Below are 20,147 nucleotides of genomic sequence, written 5' to 3' on the forward strand. Positions count from 1 at the left end.
TTATGAGAGATGTAAAAGCAATCGTAAAGGAATAATTGAATAACTTTTTTCATCCAACTCATATTAGATGCGTTTCTTATTAGGCACCATCTCTTAATTTTTTATGGTCTTCTTTTAGAAAATGTCTTAAAATATATAGCATTAATGAATGGAGCAAAATCAAATTATGAAATCCGCATCTTCATATTCGGCTTTCAACTTTCAGGGGAAATTAAAAAACAAAGGAAAGGAAGTGAACTAAAAAGTCTGAAACAGAAATACCTCTTCTGTTGGTTTTAATTAAAAAAATAAAAAGAAATCAAAGCCAAAAATGAATTTTATATTGCTAATTAAATTTTATTTTTTAAAAATAAAAATTTGAGCAGCCTGGAATGTTGCTTTTAGTTTTAGTTTTTAAAAATAGACCTGTAGGTCCTTACCTTGAAGGCCTTTCCAATAGACAAATTGGTAGGGGACATTTCCATTAATCAAGGCTGGAATATGCTAATGCTGAATTATACGGACCCGCGAATTTTAAATTGATTGAGATATGAGAATAAACTTAAAGTCAAAGGGAGGGCATACATATACCTAAAAAGATGCAGAAAAAAAAAGTAAAAAGTTACAAAGTAATTAGAAAATGGGTTTCTTTCTTTATTGCTTCGTGGTTGGTGCTGGATAAGAAGGAATTGGGACATAAAACAATCCTCATACGAACTACGAAGTAAAAGGATCTAAAAAGTTGCTACCACCTTTACTTACAAATCCACAAACGGGCTGCCTTCTCAGTTTGACTTGTCTTTTGTTTGCACACTCTAGAAATTATAGCTTAAGCATGAGAGTTGATTTAGACCCAAAAAAAAAAAAAAAAAAAAAAATACTAAGTGGTTCGTTTGGTAATGTTGTTCTAATAATATTATTTGTATTTTTTAGAAATATGTGTGGGTGAAAAAGTGTGTGGAAATATGTATAATACTGTTTAAACACTGAAAACTGTTACTCAAAACACCTTACCAAACAGCCCCTAAATTTGTATTGATTTACTCGAAAAAGATATTCTAAGTTGTCTATCAACCCCACAATATAGATCAATGTTAAAATCAACAAATTAATTGTGATGGTTGTGATGGAGATTGATAATTAATAGAACTAATCGGTTAAATTTGACATAATAATGCTATCTACCATCCAACCATATACTGATTTGGTACATTTGACACTAATTTGTAATGTTATGATGGAAACTACAAGTTATGTTGAATATGAATACTTTTCTTTTAGAGAGTTTCAGCTTTCAATTTATGATATTCGCTCCTGATAATAGCTTTTTTATTATTAGACCAAGACACTAATCGGTTTTTGGTGTAGGTAGGGATTTTCTTTGTCATGACCCAAGTCACCATGATCACAAAGCAATTAAAATGGTTTTAGTTCAAAGAAATACCAAACCTCCCAAATAGCATTACTACTTATTATTGATTAATTTTTTGCTTAAGTTAAACTTAAGTTATCCTAAAACAAAGAGAGAATATAACACTTATTTCCGTTTGAAAATACAAAACAGAGGATAATTATTCAATAATAAAACCTGTCAACTAATACTCCTAATAGATCTTGCATGTAACAATTCTAATCTTGTGCAACTGTTGCCAACTTTAAGAGCTCAATTCTTCCAAGTTAGAGATGGAGAGTTTTAGGGTCCGTTTGGATACCGCTTATTTTGTTGAAAATAATAAAAAAATAATAAAAAAGTTACTGTTCACGCGTTTGACACTGTTCATAAGCCTAACATCACTGTTCATGGACAATGAACAGTGCCAGACGCGCATCTAGGAAGGAAAAAAAATGCAACGCAAGAAACGCAATACCCAAACGCCACCTTAATAGCTATAGCGTGGCGAGCTAAAACAAGAATAAAGCTGGCATGATTGTGTTCTTTCTAATGTATGCTATATGAAAAAGAAAAAAAGTAAGAGTTTCTTTTTTCCTTTACAAGAAGTGAGGGATAAGAATCAAACTAGATTCTCCATTTCTCCTAATGGGAAATATTGGACAGTAGTAATGAGCCTAAGTTACTATTTATTACCATCTAATACTGATGAAAGAAAAATTCTAAGTCAAATGTTAGAACAAATTGCCCGTTTTTTGGTGGCCAAACGCCAAAGAGTGAACAGAATCAATAGATGGTGGCAAATGGGAACCGAAAAAAAAAAGAAAGAAAAAAAATACTTGTAGGACACAATAAAAATCACAACAATTTTACAATATTCCTTAATTAACCTACATATAGATGATTAAAAATTTTTAACTTGTGATTTGTGGTGGGGCCCATGTGTAGGGTAGGGACACAAGATAAAAATATAAATACTGTGCACATTGCATATGGCACTCATGTGCCATGAAAGTAGGGATAACAAAAACTCTCTATCTCATTTGATCAATTATGTCTTGCTTTCCCTTGCATGAAAGGTGATATTACATGTATCCATCCTCTCACATAGAGATTTTCACATTTGTGAGACCAGCCCAAATGTGAGATGATAGATGCATGTATCCGATATATGATAAATTTTCTCTTTGCATGGATTTCTCTATCCTAAGAGGTGACGTGACGATGATAGGTTTTATTTGCTTCAACATGCCTGAATGTGTATATGTACTTTATTTTTTCAACATACTTTGTTATCATCCCTTAAAATAGTTGTTATCTCTTCCCTTTATCTCTCTTACAATAGTCATGGCTCTAGTATTCAATTGCATAGTCTGGTCACTATGTACTAAAAACTTTGTTGTGTCTAAATATGTGCTTTATGTTTTATGGTAGCCCTAAATTGTATGGGTGTGCATTATGCTCAATAATTGGTTTAACTTCATATCTACCTAATGTCAAAGCCACCGCATCAAGGATGACCAAATTCCTTCAACTTGCCTATAATTGACCTTGCATCGCTCCTACTCTACACGAGTTTTCCTAATCCTAAAAAGAAGACATCATTAATCCGATCCTATGCTATTCTATTGTCATCCTTACATGAGGGATTAGAGTGTAGAGCTTAGAATATAACATCGTTAATTAAAGGTTTATTAAAGGGAGTATTTGAGTATTATTAGAATACGAAAAAACAAGTGACATCCATAATAATAAGTTGTGAGTGGTGAAAAATAAAAGCATACTATGTCTATTAGTAGTAGTAGCTTGATTTGAAAACACTAATTGTTTACTCATAGCTTTGGTGTACCTTAACTCAAATTGTGAAATAAGACGAGTGCATTACAAATAAAGTTGTAGCAATGCCCCATATGCACGAAAAGCCGCCTTAGCAAAAGATTAGAAGTAAAAAAGAACAGAAACATCGAAATAAAAAAAAGAAAAGATATGGTGGGGAACAAGGAACAACAACAATAAACAAAAAAAATAACACAACCTTGGGTCATTCATTCATACATATATTTTATTAACTCTATAAACGGTCGCTGGTCCTCTTTGTCTATTTCGTCAAACACCACCACCATCACAATCTCTCTCTCTCTCTAACTCTCCGCCATTTTTAGAAACCTCACCATGACCAGCTCCTCCGCCAACGCTCGCAAGGTTTTGCCCTAATTTCCTCGCTTTCACACATCGTACTCTTTTTCAATCAGCTGTTAATTATATACTATAGAAACTAAATACTAATATATGTGTTTCATATATCTTATCAAAAACCTTAAATTTGTTCGATTTTGTTAATGATGATTGTGAATTTTGGGTCTTTTGTTAGGCTCTGAGTAAGATTGCTTGCAATCGGCTCCAGAAGGAGCTTCTGGAGTGGCAGGTCAACCCTCCCGCTGGTTTCAAACACAAAGTCACCGATAACCTCCAAAGGTTTTGTTTTCTTCTCTTCCCTTCTTTAGGGTTTTTGTTTTTTTTTATTGATTCTTTGGGTTTTGATTGGTTTCTTTTGCTCATAACTAAGCAAAATTTAGGAACATAGTGATATTAGGGTTGTTGAATTGAGTTATATGTATGTATGTTTTGGTTCTTGATAATTCAAATTATTGGAATGTTGTGCAAAGTAGGGTGGGATTCAAAACCAATAATGGTAATAAAGACTAAATAAATTAACAAACACAGCAATTTACGTGGTTCGGCAGTGATGTGCTTGCGTCCACGGGTGGTGATTGGGATAAAGTTTACAACAGTGACACAATGATTCACTCAAGAAACCCAAACTCTGAATACACCCTAGACTCTCTTTCAAAAAAGAACAAGACTAGAAAACGATCTTTTCTTTTATGGGTCTGCTCTCTCTTTGTGAAAAACAATGAGTAGCTTAACATATATATATATATATGTATAGGTTGGCTTAGGGCTGAAGTGCTTGCCGCACACTAGGTCAGCCAGATGGAACTTCTTCTACAATTTGTATTCAGTCAGAACTATGACCAGACTTTTTGTGGCTGTGGAAATTTCAAGCCTCATGCATATTCCACTTTAAGTTTCTATGATGTCCTGCTTCTTCAGTTAGTTTTTTGAATTTGATTTGTTATTTTGTGGGAATTTTGGATTCAAAGGTGGGTTATTGAAGTCAATGGAGCTCAGGGAACTCTTTATGCAAATGAAACTTATCAACTTCAGGTTGACTTTCCTGAGCATTACCCAATGGAAGCCCCACAGGTTTGCATAAAGCCGTTTATTTTCGTAATATGTAATTAACCTTGGGTAGAGTTCAATTAGTGCATTTGTTTTTGGTGATGATATATATATATATATATATATATTTTTTTTTTATTCTGTTGGTGGGTTTAACAGGTGATATTTCTGCATCCTGCTCCACTCCATCCTCACATTTACAGCAATGGCCATATTTGTTTAGGTAATTTTGTGGAAATCATATTACTAGCTTCTTTTTTCCCCCTTCTTAGCATACATACCATCCTTGTTATTATGGCCTGCTCTTTCTTAGAGGTTTTTGGTATTTGATTTATGATTTATTATAGTTACATCATGAGTGTTTTTGCGCCTTCTTGTGCATCAATTCATTTGTTGATTGGTATGGTTTTGTCCCCAATTCTTGCGTAATATTGATACCTGTTTTCTTTTAAGGTAGATTTTCATGTGTTTTTAGATATGAGATCAATATTATTGTCTGAAGGGATATGAAATTAATATATGTTGCCTTAATTCTTATAAAAATATATATACATAGCTTTAAATCTCTCCGAGACATGAGATAAGAATAACCTCCTTTGAACTAAAGGTAGCACAAATGAATTGAATGCTTAGTTGGTTAAGTATTGGAATATATGTGTGATGAGACAAGGATTTACTTTGATTTTCCACCTTTTCCTACGTTTCTTAGAGGGAAGCAAAGGAAAATTATTTTTTAGGGTGCTTAATCAAGCAGAGTATCAGACCCTAAGTTCTTAAGACAAACTGTAAGCCAAAGACAAATTTTATTGATAATAAAAATGAGGCTATTACAAGAGCCTCATAATCTTCTTTTCATAAGAAGACAAAACCCTAAAACCCAAGAAATAATTAACTTATACTAATCCTAACAATATATAATAAAAACAAACCAAGGGCAAGAAGATCCAAGTCTAGGCTGCTAAGTGCTGCCGGCTGCATGAATGGTCCTCATGAGTAGTGCGCTGTATATACATGAACAATTATTTTCCCCACATAAACGTTAATTTACTACTTTGCCTTGTTTGATCTTGTAGTAATAAGTCTTCTACATAAAATGTAATTTCTCTTATTTAGCTATGTGGGCTATTTGTGTTGAAAGAAAATCAACATAACCATCATTGAATCCCTAATAGTACAAAGCTTAGACACTTAAAAAGAGTACAAAGTTTATCAAGCAAACAGCAAATTTACTAGAGCTTAATAAAATAGGCATCATGAAAGGACTTGTCATCATTTTCTGGAATGTCCATACAGGCTTCCATTTCATCAATCTACTTACAAATCCACTCCAATGTCCATTCCATTTGGAGTTTAATCTCTTGCAATCTACTTTGTTGCAAAGCAATAGATCGTTTTCAGCTTTGCTACTAACTGACTGAGTTGGGACTTGGGAGCGGGATGAGACAAGGGTTTACTTTGATATTGTCCATTGGAATCTTAGCTTCTTTGAGGGAAACAAGGGAAGATCTCTTATTTAGTGTTTAATCGAGCAAACATCATGTTCTTGAGAGGACTTTGTAAATAACAACTAATCTTTTATAAAAAATTAAAATAAAAATCTATTCATTTATTGATAATACAAGTCAAACTATGACAGGAACTCAGAATCCTCTAATTAATTTAGACTAATCCTTGATGTACTATAAAAAATAAACCTAAAAGACCCAACATTTAAATAACCTGAAATAAACTAGTCTGCTACAGTGCTTTGTGAACAGTTCCCATGAACAGTGTCTCTAGTCTCTACATTACATGTGAACATTTCTTTTCTTTAATTTGTTCAGAGTCACGAGGGTAATGAAATAACTTTTCAGATAATTGGCACCATTCTTTGAGCAGCTGAATTGCTTTCTTTCCTTGATAATTCAAGACCCAAAAAGGAGATTTTGAAACAAGTGACTGGGACTATAAGAAATTCTACATTATTCATGACTGGCATCAAACAGGAAGGGTGAAGTTGAATTTCTGCTTTTTATTCAAAATCTTGGGGTCATGAATTTTGGCCCATAATTGCTTATGTACTTTTATACTCAACTGTTTCAAATCCCCATCTCCCCTGCTCCTGTCCCTCTGTCTTATGCTTAGTTTAAACATACGTGGATGATTGGAATTATATGGGACAGGCCTCTGATATGCAGCCAAAGGTTTGGGAATAAGAGGAAAAGAATTCCAGAGTAAAGCTTAAAATTTTAGTTACAATTGCTTCACCGCTTATACTTATCTAATATGGTTATGATTAATTAGGGCAGTGCCAATTGGCTTTATATCTGTTATGGTATCTGCAGGTTAACTTAATCAGTTTTAGATGACATTATGGTTAACATTAAAGTAACAATAAGCAAGTCTATTATATTATCATGTATGCTGTATTATTTATCTTTTCTTCCTGGAGATAGTTTTAATTGTGCTGATTTCTTCCTGTTATTGACATTTAAATTATGAACGTATCAGTTTTCCAAAATCTTAGTACGAGTTCAGTTTTGAATTGCTAGGGTTTTACATTTGTGTTTATTTATTATTATCATTATTTTAAATTTATCATACATTTTTAAGATTAATGTCACTTGCAGTTATGCATGGAACATCAAAATCATAATCTCTTCGGCCATTGAGAAAGTTGGAAATGATATTTATTTATGATAGCTCATAATAAAGCATGGTATTTCAATTGGTCATTTTGCGTCTCAAAAGTAATGACTATGTAAGATTTCTGTCTGTGCATGAGCATATGGGCAGAGTAATCAAAACCTGCCTTTTCTTACTTTCTCATCCTGAATGAGTTTGAAATAGCAGGGAATTTTTAGTTAGTTTTTTTATTGTTTAGTTTAGTGTTTTATTTATTTATTTTATTATTATTAAATGAAATCATGTTGAAAAAAAAAAAAAAAAAAATCTTTTCTGACTTGAGGTATATGGATTATCTGCAGTTGATTACCTTGCAGCAAGACTGACATTTAATTTACTACCTGAATGTGGCATTTTGTAGATATTTTGTACGACTCATGGTCCCCAGCCATGACTGTTAGTTCCATCTGTATCAGCATTCTCTCCATGCTCTCAAGTTCAACTGTGAAGGTTTGTACCTAATCATCCGCTTTTAACTTTTAGGAATTTTCAAGTTTTCCTTCCATTTCCAAATCATTGGGTCATATTTTTAGTGTGTTGCATTTTATTACTGATCAATGAGAGTATAAATATGATTGTACTAAATTGTTATAACCAGAGAATGAGCGCACAATGTTTTGGTAAAATGATGGGCGCACACTTAATTCCTGTTGTATCTAAATCATTAATTTTCTTGACCTTGCTTACAGCAACGCCCTGAAGATAATGATCGCTATGTAAAGAACTGTAAGAATGGCAGATCTCCCAAGGAGACCAGGTGGTGGTTCCATGATGATAAAGTGTAATAATTAAAGCATCTTCTTCCTTAATCGGTTGCTCAAGAAGTAGTGGGTGGCTAGCCTTCTTAAAGGAAGATGAAGGCAAAGAAAGAAAGTATTCTGAACCAGGATTTTGTCCAAATGCGTAATAACTCGTGTATATTGGCAATGCCTGGTATTTGTAAAGGAAGATTAACAATTTGTGTTTCAAAGCAAGGGGACAAACAAATCCGTGTCTTTGTGGTTAACAGTGAGAGTACTTGGTATGGGATCTAAATTTAGATGATTTAGCCCTTCCGATCTTTTCTAATGATATTTGGGCTCCTTCTGAACTAAAAACGTAAAAATTTGTGTAGTGTTACTATTTTATGCTTACTATTTTAAAACGTGCTCTCATAAAATAAGTCTTAAGGATACAACTTTTCGAACATTTTTAACAATTGTTTATGTGGGGCCAGTTGTGAATTTTGTGATTGGCGTGCATAATAAGAGTGCGTTTGGATTGCGCTGAAAACCAGCGCGTTAACGTTTTCCTGCTTTTTTTTTTTTTTTTTTTTTTTCACGCGTTTTCTAACTTTGTGAGGGCTGCGGTTACTGTTCATTGAACAGTACATGAACAGTAACCGCAAATTTTGACTTTTTCCATTTCTTTCAGCCAATCACAGCACATCGTGTACTGTTCATGGACCCACAAATTTTACTTTTCAGCAACTTTTTCATTAAAAATGGGTCCCACGATACTATTCACACATTTAAAAATTATTTTGCTACAGTGTTTTTCAGTTTTCAGTTTCAGTTTTCAGTTTTCAGCTGTATCCAAACGGACCCTAAGAGCATTAGCATTGGAAAATGCTAATGCTATATCTAAGACCAATTTGACATTTTAGGCTTTAAAATCCTTTGCATCAGACAATGCTAAACTTAACTATTGCAAATTTTTTTGCAATAGTGCTACAGTACAATTCTATCTTTAGAATTGTACTGTAGCAAGTATTCTAAAAATAAAATACTTTTTTATTCCCTCTTTTCCCCCCGAAATATCTCTCCTCTCTCTCATTATTCAGTTATCTTCTCTCTCTTTCTCCATCTGCACTCTCCTCTCTTCAGACCCAAACTCCATTTTCTTCCCAACATATATCACAAATCACATCTCTCTTTCTCCATCTGCTCTCTCCTCTCTTCAGACCCAAACTCCATTTTCCTCCCAACATACATCACACATCATAGTGGCTGAGTTTTTCCGGTGGGTTGCAATCCGGCGGTTCTGTGGCTGTTGATGGGTTGAGGTGCTGTGGTGGTTGTTTTTTTTTTTTTTTTTGCTGTGACCGGTGATGATTTTTTTTAATGGGTTTGCTCCGATGGGTTTCAAATCGGCGGCATGGGCTGATGGGTTTTTGGTGTCGTGGCTGTGGTTGTGGTTGTTGATGGGTTGAGGTGCCGTGGCTGTCGTTGTTGATGGGTTGAGGTGCTGATGGGTTGATCGGTGGCTTGGGTTTTTGGTGCCGTGGATCGGTGGCTTGGGTTTTTGGTGCCGTGGATCGGTGGCTTGAGTTGATCGGTGGCTTGGGTTTTTGAGTTGATGGGTTGAGGTGCGGTGGCTGTGGTTGTTGATGGGTTGAGGTGCGGTGGCTGTGGTTGTTGATGGGTTGATCGGTGGCTTGGGTTTTTGGTGCGGTGGCTGGGGTTGTGGTTGTTGATGGGTTTAGGTACTGATGGGTTGAGGTGCCGTGGCTGTGGTTGTTGATGGGTTGCACGACAGTGGTTGTTAATGGGTTGAGGTGCTGATGGGTTTTTGTGTGTTGCTATTGAGGGAGAAGGAGAGTAAAAAAAAAGATTGTTGGAAAGCCTACGAAATGAGTCCGAAAAAAAATGACAGTTATAAAGAAATAATAAAGAAATATTAAAAAATAATATTTTAATAGAAATAGAGTTTTGGGATGTGGAGGTATTGTAAAATAAGATGGTATAAATGATAAAGTGGTTTTTAGAATTGTAAAATAGAATAGCATTAGCATTTTCCAATGCTAATGCTCTAAGTGTTAATTGTGGGTTCATGTGAAAATGATGATGTTCTAATTATAATTTATTACCTAAGCTGTAAAAATTGATATAAAAAGGTTGTGTTCCTAGCATTTTTAATCTTTTGTCAGTATTTACCTTAAAATTATATTGTATTAAAATGTGAAAATCAATAATTATGACCCACTCTCAATTGGAAAGGATTACTTATATATTGAAACTTTGCTTTCATAAGTTGATGGGTAAAAGCAATGAATACAAATACTCTGTACTATTTTTTGTGTTTTACTTTATGTTTTACTAATCATAACTTACCAAGTATTTGTTTAACTTTCCTTATAAAATAGCCAAAATTTAAAAAGAAAAAAAAAGAAAAAAAAAAAACAAACATGACCAGTTGTGATTGGTGGAACATAAAGTGGAACACAAAATGAGATTCAGATCTTCTAGGTTTCTTGGGATACTCTACCAAATAAATTTCTTTAAATCTTAACCATTTTTTAAAGATTTAATGGTTTAGATTTTGCCATGTCAGCATTCTACTAACAATAATTTTAATTGTTTTATTTGCAATATTATTTTTATTATTTTAAGAGTATTGTTAATGGAATGTTGATATGGTAGAATCTAGATCTTTAAATCATAAAAGAGTGGTTAGGATTTAAGGAAATCTATTGGTAAAAAAGATCTTGAAGATCTGAATCCCACAAAATGTGGTACAAAAGATTTGTATTCAAAAGTAATATTTTATTTTTCATAACTTTTTCTTTATGTGTATATTTTGAAGGGGAAAGTTAACGGATACTCTAAGGGTGGTTTAGAAAACATTTTTAGAAACTTGTTATGGGAAAAGAAAAAAGTAATCAACTCTTTGATAGTTTTTTATATCTTACATGAAAGTGGTATTATAACTTTCTTAAAATGGTTCATTGAAAAATTAACATAAGAACACTGTTAACCGGTCTCAATTTTGAATTACAATAACCATTGGATAAAAAATGAGAAAATAAGCTACAAGACATAACAATTGAACAAATTTTTAAAAGTTGCAGGTTTGTCGTAAAAAATTTAAAGAAAGTATTGACCTATAAAATGGAGTCGTAAAAAATTTAAAGAAAGTATTGACCTATAAAATGGAGTCCTAACATGGTACTTTAAAAAGAAGGGGGTGATTTGGACTAAATTTAATAGTTTGAATTACCTTTTTAGAGATGAAATTACATTGGGTTTTATTTATTTATTTATTTTTTGGAGATAACTGTATTTTATCCTAATTTCTAGTCTTCCTTAAATAAATTTGGTTGAAATATTGTTTTTGTCCTTCGGGAATATTAAAAAGCACAAACATTAAAAATTTTAGAGATGAAATAACATTGTATTTTTTTTTAAATTGAAGTTAACTGGATTTCATTCCAATTTCTAATCTTCCTTGTATAAATTTGGTTGAAATATTATTTCTTAAGGACAAAATTTGACAACGAACTTGATTATAGACAATGAATGATACAATTTCCATTAAAAAAATTAACATGATTTACATATTCTTTATATTCTTAACAAGTATGTCAAGTTTTGTGTTAACTAAGTCACAGTGGAAAATGAAACCATGAGAGTCTAGCCGTCGCCCAAGTCTCGTGGTCCAAACCAATTTGCTACAGGCGAGCCAACATAGAGCCCACTTGCCCACCGATCGAGTGACCGACTGAGCTCGGCTATTTTTTTAGTCGGACTCTTTGACATTATATTTTTTCTTGTTTTTGAGCGGTGTGGGACAAACATACTCATGTCTTTTTATTTATTTATTTTTTATTTATTTATTTATTATTTTTTTTTTATCACAACTCATGTCTTTGTTGTTAACTGTTAAAGTAGTTTGTAATTTTATATGGGATCTATTATCTATATTAGATGATTTAGTCATTCCCATCATTTATAATGTTACTTGGGCTCTTTCTAAACTTAAAATGTGAGAATTTCTGAAGTGCTGCTAATTAAAAAGTGAACTCATAAAATAAGTCTTAGGATACAACTTTTAATACATTTTTGACAATTGCTTATGTGGCCTGTTTCAATTAATGTGCACAATAAATTTGGTGTCAATGGGAGGTGTGACAATGATAATATGAAATATGATTTTTTTTTTTTTTTGGGTGGTTGAGATGGATTACATTAGGTTGCATTAAACTAACATAAAAGAGTTAAAGGAATAATCTCTCATAATACAGTCCACTGAATCATAATACATCAATAAAATGATATCTGTAGGTGGAATAGTAAAAACCATAAAATCCTACTGTTAATTTGTTCCATTTTTTGCTAGTCTGTCTGCACATTGATTTGCTTTTCGAAAATTGTGCTTATTCTTCATTCTTGGGGCATGTCTCATAAGTTGCCTGCAATTCGAAATGAGAGTATAGTGAGCAGAGTTACTATAAGAACTACCTGACACCCACTCCATCACTACTTTAGCATCGAAATCAATTTCAACTACTTGAAAAAGAACAACGGATTTTTAAACCATCACGCAAGGCCTAGAGTTCCACTTCAACAAATGTAGATGTACCAATTGCCTCAACAAGTACTGAAGCCAGACACCCATACTCCATTAGATCTCGAATGATGTCTCCATTAGGTTTCCCAATGCTGATATATTCATATTTAACTTATATTAATCATCTCCAGTTTGTTCCATCTAACATTCATCCGGTGATATGAAAAAAGTTGCATTCCTAGTATTCGGGATCTCATACTTGTATTTACCTTAAAATGGTGTTTGTATTTAAACATGAAAATCAATAATTATAATACTCTATTAATTTAAAATATACAAATTGCAAAGGATTGCTTAAGAATTAAAAATTTACTTTCATAAGTTGATAAGGTAAAAGTGATATTTGATTTTTGATAACTTTTTCTTAACGCATATATTTTGAATTACATTTGTTGATGCCCACTTTGGCAAAAGGACCCAATAATAAGAAAAAGCCCAATAATATAAAAAGGAGTGAAGAAAGAAGAATTAGCAAAATAAGAAAAGAAAAAAAATCATTAAGCCTGAATGACAAGAATAATAGTCCACATGCCTATAAAGCAGTAAAAAAGGCCCCAAAAAAAGCAAACTGGTCCAGGAGAGCCCAGAGAAGGAATTAGTAAGCCCATAAGAAGTAGAAAGTGAGCAAAGATGGGCTGGAGGAGCCCAAAGAAAGAAATTAGTAAATGGGATTGGTGCAAAGGCCAACAAACCCCAAAAGCTAAGGATATAGTAATTGGGCCGGGGAAGCCCGAAAGATTTAGCAAAACCCTATGGGAATGAAAGAATGGAATGGGCCAAGGATGTCCAAAGGAATGAAACAGGCTGAGGATGCCCAAAGAAATAAAATAGGCCAAGGAAGCCTAGGATAATATGAAAACTAACCCAGCAGAAATGCTAGGCAATGCAAACTAAGTGAAGAAAAAATACACGGCAGGCCTAAAGGAGGCCCAGTAAACACAATTAAGCGATATCATGGCAGAAACAGTGCAGTGGCGTGGCAGAAGTATTAGTCAACCCACAAAACAGAAGGAAAAGGAGACCGGGGTTGAATTGAAGAAGAAATGGCCCATACCCAAGTAAGACCTAGCCCAAAGAAGAAACGAGATGCAAAGAATGAAGACCCAATGACTTATCCACACCATAAAGGGTTAAAAATAAGCATCAGAACGCGTAGCAAGACTAGATAAACCCCAGGCAATGGCAAACGCATGAACAACAAGTAAGTCATGGACTCACATGAGAGTGGAGCACGCATAAAGCTCAAGCACTACCCACTTGCACTTAGCCAATACAGGCGTGACGGGCCATGGGTCAAAGGTAAGAAGGATATGGTCTAGTGGTGAGGAGAAGGGGGGAGTTTATTCTGGGAATCCCGCTCAGTCTTTTTTGGGGGAAATGTCTTGCTGGGATGACATACCACCTAAAAGAGAAAAAGATGAGCTGGAATCACTAGGTGCATACCATAGGAGTTAGTAAGAGAGAATACCCAATCCTTATCCAGATGGGAATGGTACGGAAAGCAAGAAATAAACAAAACTCTTTTTGTCTGGGAATGGAACGTGGCACAACCAGTGCAGGGTAATGGTGTTGGCTGAGTAGCCAGCAAACTAGTGGGTGGCCCGGGAAGGACACCCACACCAAACCAAAAGTAGTTGATGGGTAAAATGGTAAATCTCATCACGACAGGTAGTATAAAAGGGCCTTAGCTATGCACAGTAAACAAAAACAGAAAAACAAGGAAGAACGGCAGGAAACATAGAAATGAGGGAGAAATAGAAAGTAGAAGAAGAACAGAGAGGATAAATAGAAAAAGAAAGAAAAACAAGAGAGTAGGAAATGAAGTGAGAAAAGTAAGAGTGTAATAAGGCATGCACCAATAGGCTACTCCCTTCTCTCCCTTTTAATAGCCTACTCTCTAGCAAGTTAAAGGATTTGAGAATAAGCCACTTAGGCCTATTCTTTCAAAGTAGGCAATTTCTATGGTGGGATTTCCTTGTAAGATTGCCCACATTGGAGATTGGTTCATTTCTTGGACTTAAATATGCTAAGGAGCCAAGTTCAGCAAACTAATCTCCTTCCCTTCTTTTATCATGATCGTTTAAGCATTTAACATTATTCTTTTCATTATTGCTAACTTATTTCTACCGTACTCATACTATTGTATTCTCCTCTTGCTATGTCGTTTAAATATTATTTTTGGTTGGCAGTATATTCTCGTTTATTATCATGTTATATTGTGTGTCTCATGCCGTAACATTTTTATGATAGCATCTCTTGCCGTGAGCACGTAACCAAGATCTCTGCAAAGGGTCCTAACTTGTGCAAAAGTTGGTTTAAGGTGAGTTTCAATTAAGTCAGTTCCGACTCTCTTACCCCAGAATTTCTGGGCCTCAGTATGGCAAGAATAGTCCAGCCCATGATTCAAAAAGGCCCACCACAACATTATAAAAGAAAAGGGGGGAAATAAGATTTGAGACATAACAATTGATCAAAATTGCAATTTTGTCCAAAAAAATTCAAAGAAGTTGGGAGTAATTTGAAACAAATTTATTAGCATGAAAATAACATTGTTTTCAAAAATTTCGGAATAATTGCATTTCAGCCTTGTGGCAGGCAAAAAGTAAGTAATGATTATGTCAGGTACTAACTTGCTACTTTTGCTCACACAATTAATTTTTAAGAAGTGAGATGCTCAATCAACCTTAAATGCCCTTAACAAGATGAAAATATTTAAATGGGTGTGTTAGAATTAATTCCAAGTGTAGACAAGTGACATTTGATAAGGAACAATCTTGAAATGCTTATATCGGGGTCCTCGAGTTTAGTCCCAGATAGAGGTTATAAATAGTTTTTAAGTCTCAAGAAATCCATCCCCGATCCAGGGGCTTCTTGGTTTTATATAATCAGCCAAGATGTATATAAGCCCTACATTTGGAAGGTTAGGATCAAATTTTCTTGATATTTGTCCCATCAATACCTTACTAAAAGGTTTTTACATTGAGGTATGAGCTTGGTGGATACTATTTATAGGTCATTTCCTCATTAATATAGGCTAGCTAAGTGGTTGAGTGCATTAAATGCAGAGGCGATGGTTGCTTTCTCCATCTGCTTTCCTTTCTTCCTCGCTCAACGACAAATCTTTCTCTTCGCCCTCGGTTTGCACCCAACAACATTTAGCCTTGGTTCTCGGGTTTTGGAGGGCATGTTGGCATTCTCAGAATCCTTGTCCATTGTAGTCTCTCTGCACTTGCATAAGATTACTTGTATTTTTCCGAGGACATTTTGCTGGTGCTTTCCCAAGTTCATTTCCTCAGCATAGTGCCTAATTCCTTATATGTATTCTCATATCCTCATCCCCTCACAAGCCTGATTCATAATCTTCCTTGAAAAAATTTTATTGAAATATTATTTTTTGTCCTTTTTATCTCTCTTTGTGAATGGAAAACATAAAATCACCACGATTGGCAAAATTTTCTAGAGGAAAGAGTAGATAAAGCAAAAATCCAATGTCTCACAAAAAGGTAATGGTCCATTCAGGTTCAACTCATCGGGCCTTGATGGGTACGGAGAGGCGCCAGTCCGTAATCCTTCCACTGCCAGGGGCGGGAGGTTGTCGCTGCTCTGTGAAACCAGCCTGACGCAATGCCCTCCTCTCTAAGAACCACGAAACCCAGAGCCTTCGCTCAAGTCGCATGATTCAAACCCTTGGCTTGGAACGGGCAAGCTAGCATTAAGCCCCCTCGCACCCGACCAGTCGAGTTGGACCATTGTTCCATTACCCTTATGCCCCTGCTTAGGTTACAAGCTCACACTACCGAGCTCGGCGATTGGCAAGTTGGACTCCATCGCATATGAAGTGGTCTTGTTTTTTGTTTTTGGGCAGTGTGGGACTAAGGTTTGTTTGCATTTTCTTTCTTTGCGTGCAAATATTTTCCCCTTTATTAATCCCCCCCCCCCCCCCCCCCCCCTCCCGCGATTTTAGTGAGTAGTTTGAGAAGTTCTAGTCCTTGATCGTTGGAGATATACATCAATTGTTTTTTTTTAAATATGGCTTTTAGTTTGACAAAGTTTTAGGCTTGGATAGTTCAATGATCAAAATCCTAGACATTGAAGAATTGGGGGTTGGAAGGATATATGTGTGAAGGGAGGATTCTCCATCATTAGTTGTGTAATCAATGTCCATAAAACTTTGATAATCATTAATCTACTAAAAATTTGTTTCTGTTCTTTTTGTTCTCACTTCTCAGTAGCTGTAGTCTGAATGTAAAGGAAGAGCAACAATTGGTTGCTAATGAACTCCTCATATATATATATATATATATATATTTTTTTTTTTTGTTGTTTGGGGGGGGGGGGGGGGTTGTTTCCCAGGTGAGAAGATGAGAGGTGTTTGGTACAATACCTGCACATAAATTTAATCCATTGATCCTTTTTCTGTTTTCTAATAATAAAGTGGTGCTAATGTCCACACGGTTAAATTTTGTCTCTGCTGTTGATTTGGCTGCAAAGTGGTCTTACCATTCTCATTTCAATAGTATACATGCTTGTCGTGTGTATAATTGTTCTGTAAAAGTTTTCAATTACCATTGAAGTAATTCATTTTTTTTTTTTTTTTTTTGGGTAGAGAAATTGAAATAGTTCCTTAGTAAAGGGAGTTTTGGGCCTTTTGGCATGTTTGCTGCATTCTGCTTCACTTGAAGTGTGTCTCACTCTCAGAATTTGGTAAAAGAAAGAATTATTCAATGTGAGAAAAAATTATGTGCATGACACATGGATTCATTTTATAAGCGGATCACCTACTGCACTTGGACCGTGCTCCCACCTAATAATATATGGGATAAGTAACTTCTTTTCCCTTAATTTAAAGTCAAATTTCTCGCCTTTGACTCTTGCCATCATGCTTTGCCATCATATTAAACAACTTTTGCGTCTTTCTCCAAAGCAAGATGCAATTTTTATAAATCATTTATGAAGACCCTTACCATGGCTTGCAATCATTGAACAATTCTTGTCTTTGGGTATGTATGCGTGTGAAATTTGAGGAGTTAGGATCATGAGTGAAGTTAACCACCAAAGGATCAAAACCAACGGGATATGGATGCATATAGCAGAACAAGGGAAAGGGCCACTTGTTCTTCTGCTTCATGGATTCCCAGAGATTTGGTACTCTTGGCGCCACCAGATAACATACTTGGCTAACCATGGCTATCATGTGGTTGCACCTGATATGAGAGGCTATGGGGACTCTGATTCTCCACTCAGCCCCAACTCCTACACGGTCGTGCACCTTGTTGGAGACCTTATTGGCCTTCTTGACCATTTTGGTCAACAACAGGTACTATACTATGTTTATATGTATATGTATGTGTTTGTTTGTAATAAGAGGGATTTTAACTGTTCTAATTTTTGTGATTTGGGAAGGCATTTGTGGTGGGAACTGACTGGGGAGCAATTGCTGGATGGCATTTGAGCCTATTTAGGCCTGATAGAGTGAAGGGACTAGTCACTTTAAATGTTCCATACTTTCCAAGATCTCCAAATACTAAACCTATTGAATCTGTCAGACAAATGATTGGAGAAGGAAGTCATGTCTTTCAATTCCAGGTACTCCTACTTCCCCATATGCCAACATTCATATGTGCTTGCCTTTTTGATTTTTTCATGTATGCATGTACCACTACAATATAGGGACATGTATAGGATTGTATATAATTGGAGCTTTTTGTGGGGTTGTTTGAGAAGGAACCAGGAAGAGCAGAGTGGTCATTTGCAAGGTATGATTATTTGACAGTGATGAAGAAGTTCTTGCTCTTAAACAGAACAGATAATCTGGTAGCTCCTCCAGGCATGGAGATCATTGATTATCTGGAGACTCCATCATTGTTGCCATCATGGATAACTGAAGAGGACCTCCAGGTCTATGCAGACAAATTTCTGGAATCTGGTTTTACTGGTCCTTTCAACTATTACCGTGCCATGGATTTGTAAGTATAATCACTAGTCTTCAAAAAAAATTTCCCTTTTAATCTAAGATTGATTTCTGAAATAAAACTTTCTTTGTTTAATTCAAAATACAAGAAAAATGATAAGGATTGAAACAAATCTCTTGGAACGTCTGCTGTGAAAGCTTCCACACACGTTATTATCTAATTTACATCTTAATTTGTTTGCATATAAGTTTCTCTATCACTAGAGCATATTTCCATCTGATGAGCACAACTGATTTGTTTTAAGGTGTGTTGACCATTGACCCCCCGGAATGTACAAGCTCTAATTCATCTTTGAAATGATTATGTTTGTCAAGATTCAACTTAAGTAGTTGTTCAATCCACATACAACAACAACAATCAATCCATATCTACCGTAAAATTCTCACACGAAACAACAGATACTTCTTGAGAGAAATATTTGCAGACTAGCATAGGACCAATATGACCTTTTCAGAAATTATCATTTGAGAAATATTTGTAAATTATTGTCCAAGACAATTTCATTGGAACAACAGAAATAAAATTTTATACTTTGAAGTGGCAAGGAAGAATGGCAATGTTTGGGCTAGTATAAAGATGAGGCATGTTAATATTTGTCTTCTTTAATAACATCAGAATAAGGTCCTCCATGATTTTTCCGAATAAGGTCCATCAGCCTAAGCCTTTGATTTACCTATATTGTTGCCCATGCCTTAGTTATGTTACCATTGAAATGATGACAGGAATTGGGAGTATCTTGCACCATGGCAAGGATCAAAAATAACCGTTCCAACGAAGTTCATTGCTGGTGACAAAGATATTGGTTTTGAAACCCTTGGCACAAAGGAATATGTGGAAGGAGATGTTTTCAAGAGCCTTGTCCCCAACCTCGAAGTTGTTATTCTAGATGGTCACCATTTTATCCATCAAGAGAAAGCTCAAGAAGTCTCACACGAAATTCTTTCCTTTCTTTCCAAAATTTCTGTGGACTAATGGATTTGTCTTTAGTTTAATTGTATTTGTAACCTGCATCTGTGATAATTATATCATGTAAGCAATCTTGAATAAAAAATTCAACTTCTTAATTCTTATACATAGCACAAACAATTTCTGATGGCTGCCTATTAACAAGTTACATTAGCTTTATCTTGAGGCAAAAATTTAGTGTAATTGATCTTCTTCTCTCTTGGCTCCAAAAATGTAGTAAAATTCCAGAACTCTCTCTCTCTCTAAACAGAAAACTGAATTTTATTGATCAGAGAAAATGAATACAATCCAATGAATATAATTCACTACCACTACTCCTATATATACATGATCTAAGCAAGCTAAACAAAATAGCAAACTCCCAAAATGGAGGGAAAAGCAGTTACAACAAATCCTATCTAAATGGTATACGTGTGTCTTAGCTAATCAATTTTGCAACTACTTCATCTCCTCGAATGAACGGATGAATTGATCATAGTAAGGTACTGCTTCAATCAGGTCCATTAATTCTTTGCTAGCCCATCCTGATTCATCAGTAACCACTTGATCACCGCTACTTGCCACAGCTGCATCTTGAAGCTTTCCCTGTTGCTGAGAACCACCTT

At 34.9% G+C, this 20,147-nt stretch overlaps 2 protein-coding genes across 3 annotated transcripts; both read left to right on the top strand.

Moving 5' to 3' along the window:
- Positions 1-3,305: 3,305 nt before the first annotated feature.
- LOC115963937 (probable ubiquitin-conjugating enzyme E2 16) lies at positions 3,306-8,373 on the top strand. The gene is made up of 6 exons (XM_031083184.1): positions 3,306-3,571; positions 3,741-3,844; positions 4,534-4,636; positions 4,772-4,835; positions 7,638-7,726; positions 7,966-8,373. The coding sequence occupies exons 1-6, from the start codon at positions 3,542-3,544 to the stop codon at positions 8,059-8,061; spliced, it is 486 nt and encodes a 161-aa protein (XP_030939044.1). The 5' UTR covers positions 3,306-3,541; the 3' UTR covers positions 8,062-8,373.
- Positions 8,374-15,672: 7,299 nt separating this feature from the next.
- Positions 15,673-19,712, top strand: LOC115965896 (epoxide hydrolase A-like). Of its 2 annotated transcripts, XM_031085190.1 has the most exons (5): positions 15,673-16,481; positions 17,211-17,921; positions 18,008-18,190; positions 18,329-18,570; positions 19,299-19,712. In XM_031085190.1, exons 2-5 carry the CDS (start codon positions 17,640-17,642, stop codon positions 19,546-19,548), a joined length of 957 nt encoding a protein of 318 aa, XP_030941050.1. In that variant the 5' UTR covers positions 15,673-16,481; positions 17,211-17,639; the 3' UTR covers positions 19,549-19,712. The 2 variants fall into 2 exon arrangements, with proteins under 2 accessions (XP_030941050.1, XP_030941049.1); XM_031085189.1 differs by lacking the exon at positions 15,673-16,481 and having other exon boundaries at positions 16,945-17,921.
- Positions 19,713-20,147: the final 435 nt, after the last annotated feature.

This window comes from Quercus lobata, chromosome 10 (genome assembly GCF_001633185.2).
Source record: "Quercus lobata isolate SW786 chromosome 10, ValleyOak3.0 Primary Assembly, whole genome shotgun sequence".
In the NCBI taxonomy this organism is placed as follows: domain Eukaryota; kingdom Viridiplantae; phylum Streptophyta; class Magnoliopsida; order Fagales; family Fagaceae; genus Quercus; species Quercus lobata.

What these genes read in the sequence shown, in the direction of transcription:
- LOC115963937 (XM_031083184.1), top strand. Translation starts at nt 3,542, where the DNA reads ATGACCAGCTCCTCCGCCAACGCTCGCAAG. An exon ending in GTCACCGATAACCTCCAAAG is followed by an intron (nt 3,845 to 4,533) that starts GTTTTGTTTTCT and finishes TTGGATTCAAAG; the next exon opens with GTGGGTTATTGAAGTCAATG. An exon ending in TCTCAAGTTCAACTGTGAAG is followed by an intron (nt 7,727 to 7,965) that starts GTTTGTACCTAA and finishes CCTTGCTTACAG; the next exon opens with CAACGCCCTGAAGATAATGA.
- LOC115965896 (XM_031085190.1), top strand. Translation starts at nt 17,640, where the DNA reads ATGAGTGAAGTTAACCACCAAAGGATCAAAACCAACGGGATATGGATG. An exon ending in GTCATGTCTTTCAATTCCAG is followed by an intron (nt 18,191 to 18,328) that starts GTACTCCTACTT and finishes TTGTTTGAGAAG; the next exon opens with GAACCAGGAAGAGCAGAGTG. An exon ending in TATTACCGTGCCATGGATTT is followed by an intron (nt 18,571 to 19,298) that starts GTAAGTATAATC and finishes AAATGATGACAG; the next exon opens with GAATTGGGAGTATCTTGCAC.